Consider the following 16,401-nt stretch of genomic DNA (forward strand, 5'->3'; position numbering starts at 1 on the left):
TATTATTCAATGGAAGATGATGTATGAGGGACGTATCTCCTGTTTCTCAAGTCTTAAAAAAAGAAATTTCAAATAACAGCTAAAGATAAACCAGAGGACACAGCTTAAAAATACGGGGTAGACCATTTAGGACAGAGATGAGGAGAAACTACTTCACCCAGAGAGTGGTAGCTGTGTGGAATGCTCTGCCCCAGAGGGCAGTGACGGCCCAGTCTCTGGATTCATTTAAAAAAGAGTTGGATAGAGCTCTCAAGGATAGTGGAATCAAGGGTTATGGAGGTAAGGCAGGAATAGGATACTGATTGAGGATGATCAGCCATGATCATATTGAATGGTGGTGCAGGCTCGAAGGGCAGAATGGCCTACTCCTGCACCTATTGTCTATTGGTGAACAGAAAATTATATTTTTCATTGACAACAATTTTTTCCCACCTAGTTTCTCCAGACTCATGATTTGTAATTTGAGATTTTACAAATTGACCAATTTCAGGAATGAAAAGGTGATTTTAATGCATTTTGAAATATGCTGGATTTAACTTAACTTCCAATACTTTGTCCAATAGGCCTTCATTGAGCTTGGTGATTTTACTGTTGATATATAAAATCTTAAATAGGTATATTAAAGCATTGTTATATAGCCCAGAAAGAGACCCTTCAGTCCTGCCAGTAACCCGGTGCTAGTGCTCCACATCACTCTCCCACCCATATACCAGTCTCAGGCCATCAGCCTACTCTTGGTCTTTTTAACCCTTTTATACTCGAGGTATCCCGAAATTGCATCCATTTATTTGCGTAAGCTATCCTTAGGTACCCACTCTCTGCGTAGAATTTATTTAACCTTTGGTTATAGACAAATGTACACACTGGGAACTAAAACCAGAAGCAAAGCTTCCAAGGTAGAAATGAGAAAGTGGTGGAGACTGGTAAAATTGCAACATTTAAGAGGCATTTGGATGGGTATATGAATAGGAAGGGTTTGGAGGGATATGGGCCGGGTGCTGGCAGGTGGGACTAGATTGGGTTGGGATATCTGGTCGGCATGGACGGGTTGGACCGAAGGGTCTGTTTCCGTACTGTACATCTCTAAGGCAGGTTTCTCACTTGTGGTATCGTCTCCAATTATGGGCGTCCTCAGCAGGATAGATTCTGAACGAATACTTCCCCTCGTTGGAGAGATACAAGCAAGGTGCCGATTGCACAAAGTTGGAAACCAGCCTGGAATCATAAGTGTTTTTTTTAAGGCAAGATTTTACGCCAGATTTGTGCTGTTAATTCTCTGGGAAAAATGCACATTAAAAAAATAAGTGAATGCTTTTGGTGGCGATAAATGCAATTACTGTGCAATTGCTTAATCTTAGTAAAGCGGAACGCTGTCAGGAATGAGATAGTTCGGGCGGGGGTAGGATAATGAATGGGTAACATCCTCTGGTTTTACTGGACAAAATCAAGTCTGGCGACTTCTGGAGAAAGCAGCCAACATTTGGGATTCATTGTGACTTTTGTACGTTTTGTCAGACTTCCAGCTTTTCGTCTTACTCTCTGGTTATAACTTTTTCAGATGTTATTTAAGTGGCTCTGAAAAGAGCCTTTTTTATGTTAAGCTGTCTGTGCTGCTGACCGCCTCTACTTCTTTCTCCCCGCCGTTGCACGCTTGCCCCCCGCCACCCGTTTGGGGGCTTTTCTGGGCTTGGCCGCCGTCCTCTTCCGGGGATTCTTGGCCGCCGCTTTCTTGGTGCGTTTAGCCGCCCCTCTCCTCGGAGCCACTTTCTTTTTGGTTCCTCTTCCCTTGGGGCGGACCCGTGCTTCTCCTTCCTCCGCCTCCTGCTGCTTCTGTTCCGGCTGCACGGTGGCCGAGGTACCGGCCCCGGTATCCGCCGCCGAACCCCCCTTGCCCGGGCCACCCTTCTCCATCGGTTCGTAGCCCGCGGCCGAGATAGTTTTCTTCAGGGCACCGCCGAGCTTGGCCGCCGCCTGGCGCTCCTTGACAGCGGCCACCGCCTCCAGGATCTGCTCGGCCGCTACAGTGGTAGCGCTGCCGCCGCCTTTCTGCTGCCGGTGGACAGCCTTCATCTTGGAGACAGCGGCGGCCGGGACTGTGGCGGATTCCGGAGCGGCGGCCACCGGTGCATCACACCTAACAGGCACGTTGTCGGCCATCCACCGCGACCCCACGCCCGTCGCTCCCCAACAACTGCCGGAGCTGCGGCACCGCCGTTCTAAATAAGGAGAGGGAGCGGACGGAGTGGAGTCAACCTGCCGATTAGGTCCCGCCCCTCTACCCGCGGTCGCCCCACCCACTGGAGCCAGGCCACGTCACGTAATTGAGGCCCCTGGTTCATCCTCAACCGCGTGACGACGGAATGGTCCTGTTCAACCCTATCCCCACAATCTTGGTACAGTCCACGGCCTGGAACCCCACACCAAATGGGGGCCACGCCCACAACGCTGCCCCGCCCACGACGTTTCTCCCTCCCCCTGCCAGGACCCCGACCTCTTCGTAGCCAAGTCACTGACCCTGTCAGTGATGATTTGGAGATGCCGGTGTTGGCCTGGGGTGTACAAAGTTAAAAATCACACAACACCCGGTTATAGTCCAACAGGTTTAATTGGAAGCACTAGCTTCCGGAGCGCCGCTCTTTCTGTAAGACACAGAATTTATAGCAAAAGTTTACAGTGTGATGTAACTGAAATTATACATTGAAAAATACCTTGATTGTTTAAGTCTCTCACCTGTTAGAATGACCATGTTAGTTTCACTTCTTTCATATGTAAATCACAAAACAGTTTTCAAAGTTACATTCGTGTCGGCCCAGATCAGATGTTGAAGGTGTTCTGTTGTCTGTGCCATAATGTTTAGACTGATTCTAATCTGAAAAATAAGTTAACAGTCTTACATGGATTCATGCAGTTTTTGAGCAAAGTACAATGTAACTCTGCAAGTACAAATTTACCCCACAAATTTATATGTTTATGTGTGCATGTGGGCTTTTGTGAGCGTGTGTGTGAATTTATACCAACAGATTGGAGAATGGCTGGACAGTGATGTGTAGAAATTAGGCCAATGATGTGTTTACACTCATTACATGTCGAAGTGTGAAATGTATTTGACCTTTTCAATTGCACTCTTTGGTTTTGATTATGAAGGAATGACAGAATTGTAACTGAAAGGATACAACAACTGAATCAATATGTCAATGGCAGGATGTTATGCTATGGATAACTAGACTTTCATTTAGTTAATTAGAAAATGTCATGAAAGCAGAAAATATACAAAGCGATGATGATTCCTGATGAAGGGCTAATGCCCGAAACATTGATTCTCCTGCTCCTCGGATGCTGCCTGACCTGCTGTGCTTTTCCAGCAACACTTGATTGAGATTTTTGAGGAAGTAACAAAGAGGATTGATAAGGGCAGAGCAGTAGGAGACAACATGGACTTCAGTAAGGCGTCCAACAAGATTCCCCAGGGGAAACTGATTAGCAAGGTTAGATCTCACGGAATACAGGGAGAACTAGCCATTTGGATACAGAACTGGCTCAAAGGTAGAAGACAGAGGGTGGTGGTGGAGGGTTATTTTTCAGACTGGAGGCCTGTGACCAGTGGAGTGCCACAAGGATTGGTGCTGGGTCCTATACTTTGCGTCATTTACATAAATGATGCGAGCATAAGAGGTACAGTTAGTAAGTTTGCAGATGGCACCAAAATTGGAGGTGTAGTGGATAGAGAAGAGGGTTGCCTTAGATTACAACAGGATCTTGACTAGATGGGCCAATGGGCTGAGATATGGCAGATGGAGTTTAATTCAGATAAATGCGAGGTGCTGCATTTTGGGAAAGCAAATCTTAGCAGGACTTATACATTTAATGGTAAGGTCCTAGGGAGTGTTCCTGAACAAAAAGACCTTGGCGTGCAGGCTCATAGGTTCTTGAAAGTGGAGTCGCAGGTGGATAGGATAGTGAAGGAGGCATTTGGTATGCTTTCCTTTGTTGGTCAGAGTATTGAGTACAGGAGTTGGGAGGTCATGTTGCAGCTGTACAGGACACTGGTTAGGCCACTTGTGGAATATTGCGTGCAATTATGGTCTTCTTCCTGTCAGAAAGATGCTGTGAAACTTGAAAGGGTTCAGAAAAGATTTACAAGGATGTTGCCAGGGTTGGAGGATTTGAGCTATAGGGAGAGGCTGAACAGGCTGAGTCTGTTTTCCCTGGAGCGTCGGAGGCTGAGAGGTGACCTTATAGAGGTTTACAAAATTATGAAGGACATGGATAGGATAAATAAATAAATAAAGCCTTTTCCCTGGGGTCGGGGAGTCCAGTCTAGAGGGCATAGGTTTAGGGTGAGAGGGGAAAGATATAAAAGAGACCAAAGGGGCAACATTTTCACACAGAGGGTGGTACGTGTATGGAATGAGCTGCCAGAGAGAGTGGTGGAGACTGGTACAATTGCAACATTTAAGATGCATTTGGATGGGTATATGAATAGGAAGGGTTTGGAGGGATATGGGTCAGGTGCTGGCAGGTGGGACGATATTAGGTTGGATATCTGGTCGGCATGGACGGGTTGGCCCGAAGGGTCTGTTTCCATGCTGTACATCTCTATGACTGTGATCTCCAGCATCTGCATTCCTCATTTTCTCCTACAGAGGGATATAGTCAGATTAAATCATTGGGCAAAAAAGACAGATGGTGTAAAGTGTTGGAAAATGTGAATATTGTGCATTTCGACAGGAAGAATAGAACAGCTGCATATATATTTAATTGGAAAAAGTTTGTAGAGTTCAGATATAGTGGGATCTGGGTATCCTGCTAGATTAATCGAAAATGTCTGCATGCAGGTACAAATAGGAGAAAGTGAGGACTGCAGATGCTGGAGTACCAGAGTTGAAAAATGTCGTGCTGGAAAAACAGCAGGACAGGCAGCATCCGAGGAGCCGGAGGATCGACGTTTCGGGCATAAGCCCGTCTTCAGGAACCTGTATGCAGGTACAGCAAGGATTAGGAAGCAAAAAGAATTTAGTGATTTAGCACAAGCGGAATGAACGCTGAATGTAGAAATATATTGCCAAAGTTGTCAGGGTCAGAGTGAGATCGCACCTGAGAACTGTGTGCAGTTCTGGCCTGCCTATTTAAGAATATCTTTAATTGCATTGGACACATTTCCAAGAAGGTTCATTCAACTAATGCTTGAGTGAAGGGGGTTATCTTACGGTAGCTTGGACATATATCTGTTTGAGTTTAAAAGAATAACATGTTATCTTGTTGTAAACAAATCCTGAGTGGACTTCACAGGGTGTAGATTGGAGTGGTGCTGGAAAAGCACAGCAGGCCAGGCAGCATCCGAGGAGCAGGAAAATCGACGTTTTGGGCAAAAGTCCTTCATCAGGAATAGAGGCAGAGTACCTGAAGGGTAGAGAGATAAATGACAGGGGGGTGGGGATGGGGAGAAAGTAGCATAGAGTACGATAGGTGAATGGGGTGGGGGTGGAAGTCATAGGTCAGAGGGGAGGATGGGGGAGGTAGCAAAGAGTACAATGGGTGAATGGGTGTGGGGATGGAGGTGATAGGTCTGGGTGGGGGAGTGGTTAGTGGGAAGGAAGATAGGCAGGTAGGACACGTCATGAGGACGGTGCTGAGCTGGAAGGCTGGTGCTGGGGTGAGGTGGGGGAAGGGGAAATGAGGAAACTGGTGAAGTCCACATTGATGCCATGGGGTTGAAGTATTCCGAGGCGGAAGATGAGGCGTTCTTCCTCCAGGCATCGGGTGGTGAGGGAATGGCAGTGGAGGAGGCCCAGGTCCTCCATGTCCTCAGCAGAGTGGGAGGCGGAGTTGAAATGTTGGGCCACGGGGCGGTGTGGTTGATTGGTGCGGGTGTCCCAGAGATGTTCCCTAAAGCGCTCTGCTAGGAGGCGCCCAGGCTCCCCAATGTAGAGGAGACCACATCGGGAGCAACGGATACAATAAATGATTAAAGCTCTCTGCTAGGAGGCATCCAGTCTCCTCAATGTAGAGGAGACCGCATCGGGAGCAACGGATACAATAAATGATATTGGTCGATGTGCAGGTGAAACTTTGATGGATGTGGAAGACTCCTTTAGGGCCTTGGATGGAGGTGAGGGAGTGGTGTGGGCGCAGGTTTTGCAATTCCTGTGGTGGCAGGGGAAGGAGCCAGGATGGGAGGGTGGGTCGTAGGGGGGCATGGACCTGACCAGGTAGTCATGGAGGGAATGGTCTTTGCGGAAAGCGAAAAGGGGTGAGGAGGGAAATATATCCCTGGTGGTGGGGTCCGTTTGGAGGTGGCGAAATGTCAGTGGATGATTTGGTTTATGCGAAGGTTGGTAGGGTGGAAGGTGAACACCAGGGGGGTTCTGTCCTTGTTACGGTTGGAGGGGTGGGGTCTGAGGGCGGAGGTGCGGGATGTGGATGAGATGTGTTGGAGGGCATCTTTAACCACGTGGGAAGGGAAATTGCAGTCTCTAATGAAGGAGGCCATCTGGTGTGTTCTGTGGTGGAACTGGTCCTCTTGGGAGCAGATACAGCAGAGGCAGAGGAATTGGGAATACGGGATGGCATTTTTGCAGGAGGTAGGGTGGGAAGAGGTGTAACCCAGGTAGATGTGGGAGTCGGTGGGTTTGTAAAAAATGTCAGTGTCAAGTTGGTCATCATTAATGGAGATGGAGAGGTCCAGGAAGGGGAGGGAGGTGTCAGAGATGGGTCCAGGTGAATTTAAGGTCAGGGTGGAATGTGTTGGTGAAGTTGATCAACCTCCTCGCGGGAGCACGAGGTGGTACCAATGCAGTCATCAATGTAGTGGAAGAAGAGGTGGCGAGTGGTTCTGGTGTAACTCTGGAAGATGGACTGTTGTACGTAGCCAACAAAGAGACAGGCATAGCTGGGGCCCATACGTGTGCCCATGGCTACCCCTTTGGTCTGGAGGAAGTGGGAGGATTCAAAGGAGAAATTGTTAAGTGTGAGGACAAGTTCAGGCAAACAAATGAGAGGGTCGGTTGAAGGGTACTTTTGGGGACGTCTGGAGAGGAAAAAACGGAGGGCTTGGAGGCACTGGTCATGGAGGATGGAGGTGTAGAAGGATTGGATATCCATGGTGAAGATCGGACACGGCAAGTTTTTTTTTCTTGTGAGAGAGACAGATGAAATATTAACGCCTCTCTCAACCCCACGACATCTTCTTGATTTCGATCTTGGTTAGATCTCGTCCAAGGGTTCCATCTGCTGTTGCTTCTGCCTCTTTTCGAAGCTGGGGAAATTGAAACCTTCATACTGCGATATGAGTAGGTTTACGCCGATGCCTTTCTTACCGGTATGTCGCTAATGTCAGTTCCGGTGCTTGTTGTGGAGAAGGTCTGAGTAGTTTTTCTTTCGAATGAGGGACACCACGCACAGCATGGAGTCATATATGGCGGTCTCAAGGTTCAACCCGTCTTGCATTTTGCCCAGTCTCCTCTGCAAAGCCAGCAATAACAAAAAAATGCATCAGTTCAAGGCGGACTTTGTCGAAGAAGTTCTCAGGTTATGACTTCTCGTTGCTGGCCAACCGTATGCTTCGTCTGTATTCCAATGTTGCCGTAACATGTATCGATTCCCGCCAAAACCTGTAAATTCCTGCCAGACTCAATCTCACGTTTACGATCAAATTATTGCTCTTTGGTGGAATGAATTGGTCATCCTCCGTTGTGAAACGATCGCATTCGCTGGGAATGTACAGCGAGTTTTAAGTCTGTCCGTAAGAAATGTTCCTACAATTAAAATATTCATTTTGCTGTTTAATGTTTAGACCAAAAGCAAAACACAGCGGCTGCTGAAAATCTGAAGCAAAAAAAAACAGAGCTAGAGAAAATCAGCAACCCTGAGAGATAAACAGCGTCAGCAATTGGAGTCCAAATATTTCTACCGAACAGTTATTACATTCTCCTCGTGTCTGCTTGGGTTTCCACCCACATTCAGAAGATGTGCAGGTTAGGATGGATTGGCCATGGGAAATTGCCTAGTGACCAGGGATGTGTAGGGTAGGGTGGGTTAACTATGGAAAATGCAGGGTTACAGGGATAGGGTGGGAGGTTCTTTGGAGGGCCGGTGCGGACTCGATGGACCGAATGGCCTGCTTCTGCACTGTAGGAATGGTAGGAAAGCAGTTAAAAACCGTCTCTTTATTCAAATCAATATTGCTTCAAAGTAACTTTGTCCCGTGCAATTCTTTATACGATTACTTTTGTGGCTTAAGATTTCGATTCGCTTCAAGAGGCTTTTCCGGTTAAATTGTTCAATTCTCGGTCAATTGTTCGCACAGGAACGACAAGTCTTCATCATACATACAAAAGATGCTCCCTGTCCCCCTCCCCACCCTCTTTATTTGGAAAGCTGAAGGCTTCTACTCATCAATTCTTTTCGTTTGTCCCTTGACTCGTGTATTAACCAATTTTTATTTTGTGAAACAACACTCAAAAACGATAATCCGAAGGAAAAGACGTTTATTTGAGACTCATGTGTTAAAACCAGCTTTTATTTTAAGAAACAACATTCAAAAACTAATCCGAAGGAAAAGAAGTTTATTTGAGAGACGGGTTTGTTCAAATCTCTTTTTCAGACAAAACGCCTGCGCTCAGGTTCAGCGGTTCAGGACGACAGCCCATCACTACCTTCTCAATAACAAATATAGACAACAATAAAACCAGTGACGCCCAAACCCCACGAGTGAATTAACAATTACGTAGAAATTCTGAAATTAGTGAAGGCAGGACCAGAAAGACTCGAGGTCGGCAGCATCTGGAGGGAAAAGATATCACAAGACAGAGGTGGAAGAATTTGGGAAGATTTGAGTTAGATCCCGTGGTTAAAAAGCTCACGATCGCCGTCCTACCATCAGGCATTCGCGATGTTCTCATCCGGATTTCAAAGAAAAATAACACGCTCCTTTCAAATGGAGCGATGAAGGCGACATCAAACAAAACATTCCGTACACGTGAGACGCGACTAAACCAGACCAATGCGAATTATTCCCGACTCCAAACATTAAAACTTGTAAAATTTATTTTAAAATCCCGAAAAGTGATTTGCTACGTGGATTCTTTTATTTTTTTTTCACAAATGTGTTAATATTTTAACCACCACGGCGCGATCCACCGGGTACAAAAGAAAATATCCGCCAACTTTCACGCAGTCAGCTCCATTTTGTTAAAATGTGGTGGCTCTGAAAAGAGCCGTTGTGTTCATGTGTTTTATAGTGTCCTTCACGGGCTCGCCAACCTTACCGCCGGGCGTAGCAGCTTCTCTTGCCCACGAAGGGCGGGTATTTTCTGGGGCGACCTATCGGCCGCTTGGGCTTGCCTCCGGGCGGCCGCCGGCGCCGCACGTTCGCCCCGGACGGCCTGACCTTTCGGCCAGCACCGAGGCGGAACGGCTTGCTCTTGTAAAGACGGGTCGCCCCGCCGGCTCTGCCGCGGTTGGCTCGCCGGGCGGTGGCCTTGAGCTTGCGGCGAGCCGATGGCGCTGCCTTCCTGGGTTTGGCAGGCGCCGCCTTCCGCCGCTTAGTGGCGGCCGCCCCCCGCCCCTTCGTGGTGGCCGAAGCTTTGGCCTGGGTCGATTTCTTGGACGAGGCCGTCGTAGCTTTGGTCGCCGAGATTTTCTTCTTGGGGACGGAGGCGGCGCTGCCGGTGGACTCCTCCTTGGCCAAGGCGGCGGGGACGCTGCCGCCTCCCTGTGCCCCCGGGCCCCCTAAGGCCAGCGCGGGAGTGTCGGCGCGGGTGCGGTTGAAGCGGAACGAGCCCGAGGCGCCGATGCCCGCCGTCTGCACCAAGGAGCCCTTGCGGACCAGGTTCTTCACCGTCTGGTTGACCCGCGTATTGTTGCGGCTCACGTCGTAGCCCTTGGCCGAGAGAGCCTTCTTGATGGCGGCCAGCGAGATGCCGCGCCGCTCCTTGGTGTCGGCGGCGACCTGCAGGATGCGCTGGGTGACGGTGGGACCCGTCTTCTTACGGCGCTGCGGGGAGCGGGTCGGCGGGTACTGCTTCTTCTTCCGGGCGATCGCCTTGTCGACGCTCAGGTCCGCCACATCTTCCACCTTGTGGCTGATGTCGGTCATGGTCGCGATTCGAGAAAGAAGGGGGTAAATCTCGAGGGGGAAAGAAAAGGGCCCGGGAGGGGGGTGGTTCCAGCTCTCGCTCCGGGTCGGTCCTTTGGTGTCTCTCGCTCGCTCTGTTTCAGCCTCCGCCACCAATCACGGCTGAAACTGAAGAGGCGGCGACCCACAGCAGCCCCTTTTATAGGGCAAAGGCGGACGGAGAGGTGCCAACATCCGCCCCTCCCTCTCCCTGCAGCCACTTACCGCCCTCCCATCCCATGCCCTGCTCAACAGGACAGAGTCTGAGAACCACATGGGGAGGGATATTGTGGATTGTTCGAGGCACCGAGAGCAAGGAGGTTGTCGCGGAGCTGGATGTAACGTTAGTTACAGAATGGTTGGACTGCTGCGTGCAGTTCTGGTCGCCAGACTATAGGAAGGATTCAGCGAAGATTCGCCAGGATGTTGCCTGCGCTGCGATTCAGCTCCGACGGCAGAGTACATAGCGTGGGATTTTTTTTTTTTAGGCGGGGAGAGGATCAGATTGGGATGTACAAAGTTCTGAGGTGGATTGATAAGGAAAAAAAAACACCTTGCTCTTATGTGAGCGGTCGGTAAGCAGGGGATATAGATTTAAAGTAAGGAGCCGGTTGCATAGAATGGATTTAGTGAGAGAAACAAGGCAGAACACCCAGAGAGAGAGAGAGGTGGGTGTCTGGAGTTCACTGCCTGGCGGGCTGGTAGAACCATCGCAACATTTCAGAAAGTTTTAGGTGAGAGCTTGATGCGCCACAACATACAAGGCCAAGTGCTGGAAAATGGGCGATGTCTGATGGCCAACGCAGACCTGACGGGTCTTTTCCCGGCTGTAAAAACTCTAACCCGCTTCATGATTCTCCCCGGGGGGGATCTTTCGTTTTTTCATTCTGCTTCTTTCCCCACAACCGCCCAGGCTCTCACCGGTCCCACACCACCTACCCCGCCCGTCCGCCCCTCACACTCCCCTGGGGTGAAAGGTAGGTGGCCATCCCCACCCCCCAGACTGTAGGTATGTGGGAGAAGGAGGGTGGTGTCAGGGCTGGAAAGGCACTGAGTCGGTCTGGTTAGACTCTGGAGGAGAAGGCCACAGGGAGAGCGGCGCGGGTGAGACGACCGGGCCCGACACCACTGGGCTCCGCTGAACCGATTTGAGTGGACCCATGTCCCGTCCGGAGATTTCCGTCTGGTATCAATCCAAAGGCGGCGATTGTAGCCATTTCCAGGCTATGTTCAGGGGGAATTGGGTGGGGGATTGGATCGTCACAAAACTCCAGGATCTGGTTTATTGTTCTCTTTTAAAACGCCCTCCAGCGCAAGCCAGAATACTCGCGAGTTTAATTTTATTTCACTGTCATTCTTATCTCTCCGCCAGACCGCAGGTTTCTTCAACCACCCCCCGTTCAGAGACTGCACTGGTCTTCTCTCATCTTGTACCAATCAAAACGGTCACGTTGTCCTCTGAAATGCAGATGAGAACTTCGAAGACGGTGATCGTGAGCTTTTAGTCAATTTGCCAAACTTAAATCTTCCAGCTCACTTCTCCCAGTTTTGCTCTTAAACGTGTTGTGAGCAGGAACAAGTTTCAAGAACTCTGACCACTGATGAGGGGCTGTCCCTTTGCCAACGGATAGCCGGCCAGTCCAATTTCAAATGTATCTTTGTTTTCTCAAGAAGCTTTATTTATAATATATCGCATTTCCATGTCATTACATCGCTAATTGTTACCCGGGTTTTCGCCATCCTCCCGCTTTCAGCGAGCATTGAACATGCAATTACTTGACACTTCTCACCCTTGCTAGTACTTGGGAGTGTAGAGTCTATCTCGATGCTAATTAGTCATAACATTACCAATGTTCTTGCTACGACATATGTATTAAAATGGCATTTAAAGTGCAGGTGTAAAATAAACTTTTAGAATTAGTTTTACGACTCATCATTTACAAAGTTAAAAATCATACAGCGCCAGGTTATAGTCTGACAACCACCTGATGAAGGAGCAGCGCTCCCAAAGCTAGTAGTGCTTCCAATTAAACCTGTTGGACTAGAACCTGGCGTCGTGTGATTTTTAACTTTGTACACTCCAGTCCAACACCGGCATCTCCAAATTATCATTTACAAAACACTTAAAATTGCATGGCAATAATTTCAGACAGATGCGCCAAATTAGGAATAAATGGGGGAAATAAGGTCACAGGAGCACTAGAGTGACATCAAATGTTCCCAATCAATGCTTGATAGGCCAACGTTTATAAACGCCTTATTTCCGATATGACAACAGGAAACAAAAAAAAATCTTCCGTTGATAAGCGTTTTGGGTGTCTCAAGGTTGCTGTAATTTAGGGGGGATTTTGTTTTCGGTCCGTTCCAATCGCAGTTTCGCATCACATAAGCGCCTCCCAACCAAATTCGTTATCAAATCCTCGACAAGTTATTTCCAAACTGAGCGGGATCGATTTGTTCCCACATTTCTCTCAACTCACAGGGCACAACACTCGTAGGGAATCCCTAACTGCCTCACAGCGTCAGAGACCCGGGTTCAATTCCAGCCTCAGGCGACTGTCCGTGTGGAGTTTGCACATTCTCCCCGTGTCTGCGTGGGTTTCTTCCGGGTACTCCGACTTCCTCCCACAGTCCAAAAATGTGCAGGTCAGGTGAATTGGCCATGGGAAATTGTTAGGTGAAGAGTAAATGTAGGGGAATGGGTCTGGGTGGGTTGCTGTTCGGAGGGTCGGTGTGGACTTGTTGGGCCGAAGGGCCTGTTTCCACACTGTAAATAATCTAATCTGTAAATAATCTAATCCAATCTCTCCGACAATTTTTCACACACTCTGTAATACAACCTCAAGGTCCACCCGCCAGTAAGCCGACAGTTATGATCAAAGTGGATGCTCGCCAGCAGGCCAGGGGGTTAGGTCCCACCTGCTGCAGAGTTGTCATAACATGCTGATTAAAAATATACTAAACTGGATTTTCTGCGTTTGACGTTTATCAATAGATTTTAACAACAAAATATATGCATTTTATTTTTTAAAAATGTAATTAAAAGTTCGACCCCGGATGATTTAAAGGAATTCAGCGCCAGAGACCCGGGTTCAATTCCAGCCTCGGGTGACTGTCTGTGTGGAGTTTGCACATTCTCCCTGAGTCTGCGTGGGTTTCCTCCGGTTTCCTCCCACAGTCCAAAAATGTGCAGGTCAGGTGAATTGGCCATGCTGAATTACCCATAGTGTTAGGTGAAGGGGTAAATGTAGGGGAATGGGTCTGGGTGGGTTGCTCTTCAGAGGGTCGGTGTGGACACTAAGTAATCTCTAAGTAATCTAAAATTCAGCAGAAAGTTTCCTATCCAGTCAAATAATTTGCTCTGTCTGAAGATTTAAGTGGATTTTCCTCTTTAAGCAAAAAAGTAAAGCAGGCAACTTCCAGAAGCAGGAATAAACCTCTGCCCATATTTGTTTTAAGTTATTGAGTCCCTTGTTAATCAACCTGTTTCCCCAAGTCTTTTGTTATGAGTGTAAGAGGACTGAGATATCAAGGACTGAGATATTCAATATCAAGCAGGATGCACGGGGGGGGGGGAGAGAGAGAGATAGGGACAAGGGTTCTGAGCAATACTTAGTTAAATGCAAGATGTAATTATTTTTCCTTCCCCAGATTCTCATGAAAGGGGATCCCCTGCAGCTCTCCATGTCTCCCCTTCTAACCGAGTCCCCGAAAAGCCAGCTCTTCTCTCCCAGAAAACCGCCCGGAATGATTCAACCTCTACAGAGGCAAACTTTAGCCCCAGATTATACAAAGTATTGAATGAACCACATGGGATTGTATTTAATTTACTGAAAACTCCCAGCAACCAGTGAACAGCAGATCAGACAAACTCAGGATGTGAAAAGGGGCTGCCCCAGAAGATGAAGAAAGAAAATTAAATTCAACAGAGGAATCGGAGCTCTTTTTTTAAGGCACACCTTGCATAGCTAATGATGAAAGAGCAGGAAAGTGTCACTAATTTGTAGCTGTTCAGGTGAACTAGATGAGATAGGATGAATGGTCTCCTGCGCCATGTGAATAAGTTGCTTGCTTGTAAAACCTTTGGTTGAGTACAAGGATGTAACGGGTAATTTACGCCCGGAACATTGACATGTACAGCGTTTCGAACCTAGACAAACCAAAAGGTCTAGCCCAATGTTATTTCTCTGCTCTCTGGCTTCAACCTTGGATTACAATAGCATAACGATGTGCTTCTCAGACAGCCCTCTCAGACTCTTAGTCCCAGATGCCCAGCATCTGAGGTGAAAATACTTTCCCCGCCATCGCCTTCTAAAACTCCTCTATATTTCTCCTAATTTTACACAAGTCAGTTAGGTCTTCCCCGAACATCCTCTGCTGTACCTTTTGAACTTGTTTGCTGTCACTGTACTTGCTTAACAATGATTAACTTGCTGGAATTCACTAGATAAAAACAATGACTGCAGATGCTGGAAACCAGATTCTGGATTAGTGGTGCTGGAAGAGCACAGCAGTTCAGGCTGCCTGAACTGCTGTGCTCTTCCAGCACCACTAATCCAGATTGCTGGAGTTCACATTCACTGGTGTCAGGCTTTAACTTGTTTGGAACGTTCAGGCCATTGTCTTACAGCCCCTGTATTTCCAAAGCAGTAAGTTCGATATGACAAGGTGCTAACAGTCTTAAATTCCGTGAGGAGCAAAGGAAACAGAACAACAAATCATGAGGTTCCAGTCAGACAAAATTCTTTATTTGGTCTTGGTTTTCCTTGACGTCAGGCAAGCATTTGTTGCCTGTCCCTAATTACCCTTTCTGAGTGCTTCCTCAACTATTTTCGAGTCAACCAACTCTGGAGTCACATATAGGCCAGACAAAGTGTGATCGGATTTTCTTTACATTTAGTGATTCAAGCAGTGTGGCACATTAGCAGGGGTGAAAGTGATCTCTTTGTGTATATGCATATAAGAAAGAGGGAACATGGAGTCAGAGAGAGGTATAGCATGGAAACAAACATGTCCGTGCTGACAGATATCCTAACTTAATCTAGTCCCATTTGCCAGGCTTTGGCCCATATTCCTCTAAGCCCTTCCTATTCATTTACCCATCCAGATGTCTTTTAAATGTTGAAATTGTACCAGCCTTCACCACTTCCTCTGACAGCTCATTCCATACACGCACCACCCTTTGTGTGAAAAAGATGCCCCTTGGGTCACTTTTAAATCTTTCTCCACTCAACTTAAACCTATGCCTTTTAGTTCTGGACTCCCCCAAACTGGGGAAAAAGATTTTGTCTGTTTACCCTATCCATGCCCCTCATGATTTTATAAACCTCTATAAGGTTACCCCTCAGCCTCCACGCTCCTGGGAAAACAGTCCCAGCCAATTCAACCTCACCCTATAGCTCAAATGCTCCAACCCTGGCAACATGCTTGTAAATCTTTTCTGAACCCTTTCAAGTTTCATAATATCCTTCCTATAGCAGGGAGACCAAATCTGTACACAGCATTCCTAAAGCAGCCTAACCAATGTGTCTGGCCACATTTAATTTCTACCCTGATATTTTACAATCAGACAGTGATTAGTTATGAGAAAGCTCTCAAAGTGTTGGTTCTAGCGGAAAAAGATAGTTCAAGGTTACTTGCCACTTTGTATCACCTTTTGGTTGAGCAAAAAGTTGGTGGAACAGCGAGGTAGATGGAATGATCCCCCATATGCAACTTCTCAGGTGGAGCACAACCAAGCAGGGTGTTCAGCCCCATTACCAAGCTCAGACTAGAAGAGAGAAATTAATGGAATGGCAGCAGTGACTTGAAACAAGAAGACATGATCAGGCGTTGGCAGGGACAGTATCGGCTTCACATCACCATGTTCACTTTCCTGCCTCCGTTACAGACTGCAGAGGCTCTGTAGGTTAGTGGCTGCAGAGTCCTGTTAAAAGCCAAGAGAAAAATCAGTCAGTTGGTCAGTCAGTGGGCAATAAATTAATAGCCTGGGTAGGCAAACTACTGCATCTCTCTGAAGCCAAGAAAGAAAACATCCAATTGACAAACAGCAGAAAGCAAAAATCAAATTTTGAAATGGATGTTAAAAGCAAAAAGATAACAATTCAAAAGCTGGAGAGTGTGAGGCAGATACCCATGTTCCAGGGACTATGATATTGCAAGGAGTAAAAATTTGTGGTATCACGTGGTTCACCTGTTTGAGGTCCCACTCCACCTCCACATCCATAATACACCACTGAACTAATTATTGTTCAACAGGCAGTTGGTACAATACTGCTCAACATCCA

At 47.6% G+C, this 16,401-nt stretch overlaps 1 protein-coding gene across 1 annotated transcript; it reads right to left on the bottom strand.

Moving 5' to 3' along the window:
• Positions 1 to 8,490: 8,490 nt before the first annotated feature.
• Positions 8,491 to 10,232, bottom strand: LOC140455168 (uncharacterized). Its single transcript, XM_072549869.1, has one exon. It carries the CDS (start codon positions 10,094 to 10,096, stop codon positions 9,263 to 9,265), a length of 834 nt encoding a protein of 277 aa, XP_072405970.1. The 5' UTR covers positions 10,097 to 10,232; the 3' UTR covers positions 8,491 to 9,262.
• Positions 10,233 to 16,401: the final 6,169 nt, after the last annotated feature.

The sequence above is a fragment of the Chiloscyllium punctatum genome, chromosome 30, assembly GCF_047496795.1.
Source record: "Chiloscyllium punctatum isolate Juve2018m chromosome 30, sChiPun1.3, whole genome shotgun sequence".
Lineage (NCBI taxonomy): Eukaryota > Metazoa > Chordata > Chondrichthyes > Orectolobiformes > Hemiscylliidae > Chiloscyllium > Chiloscyllium punctatum.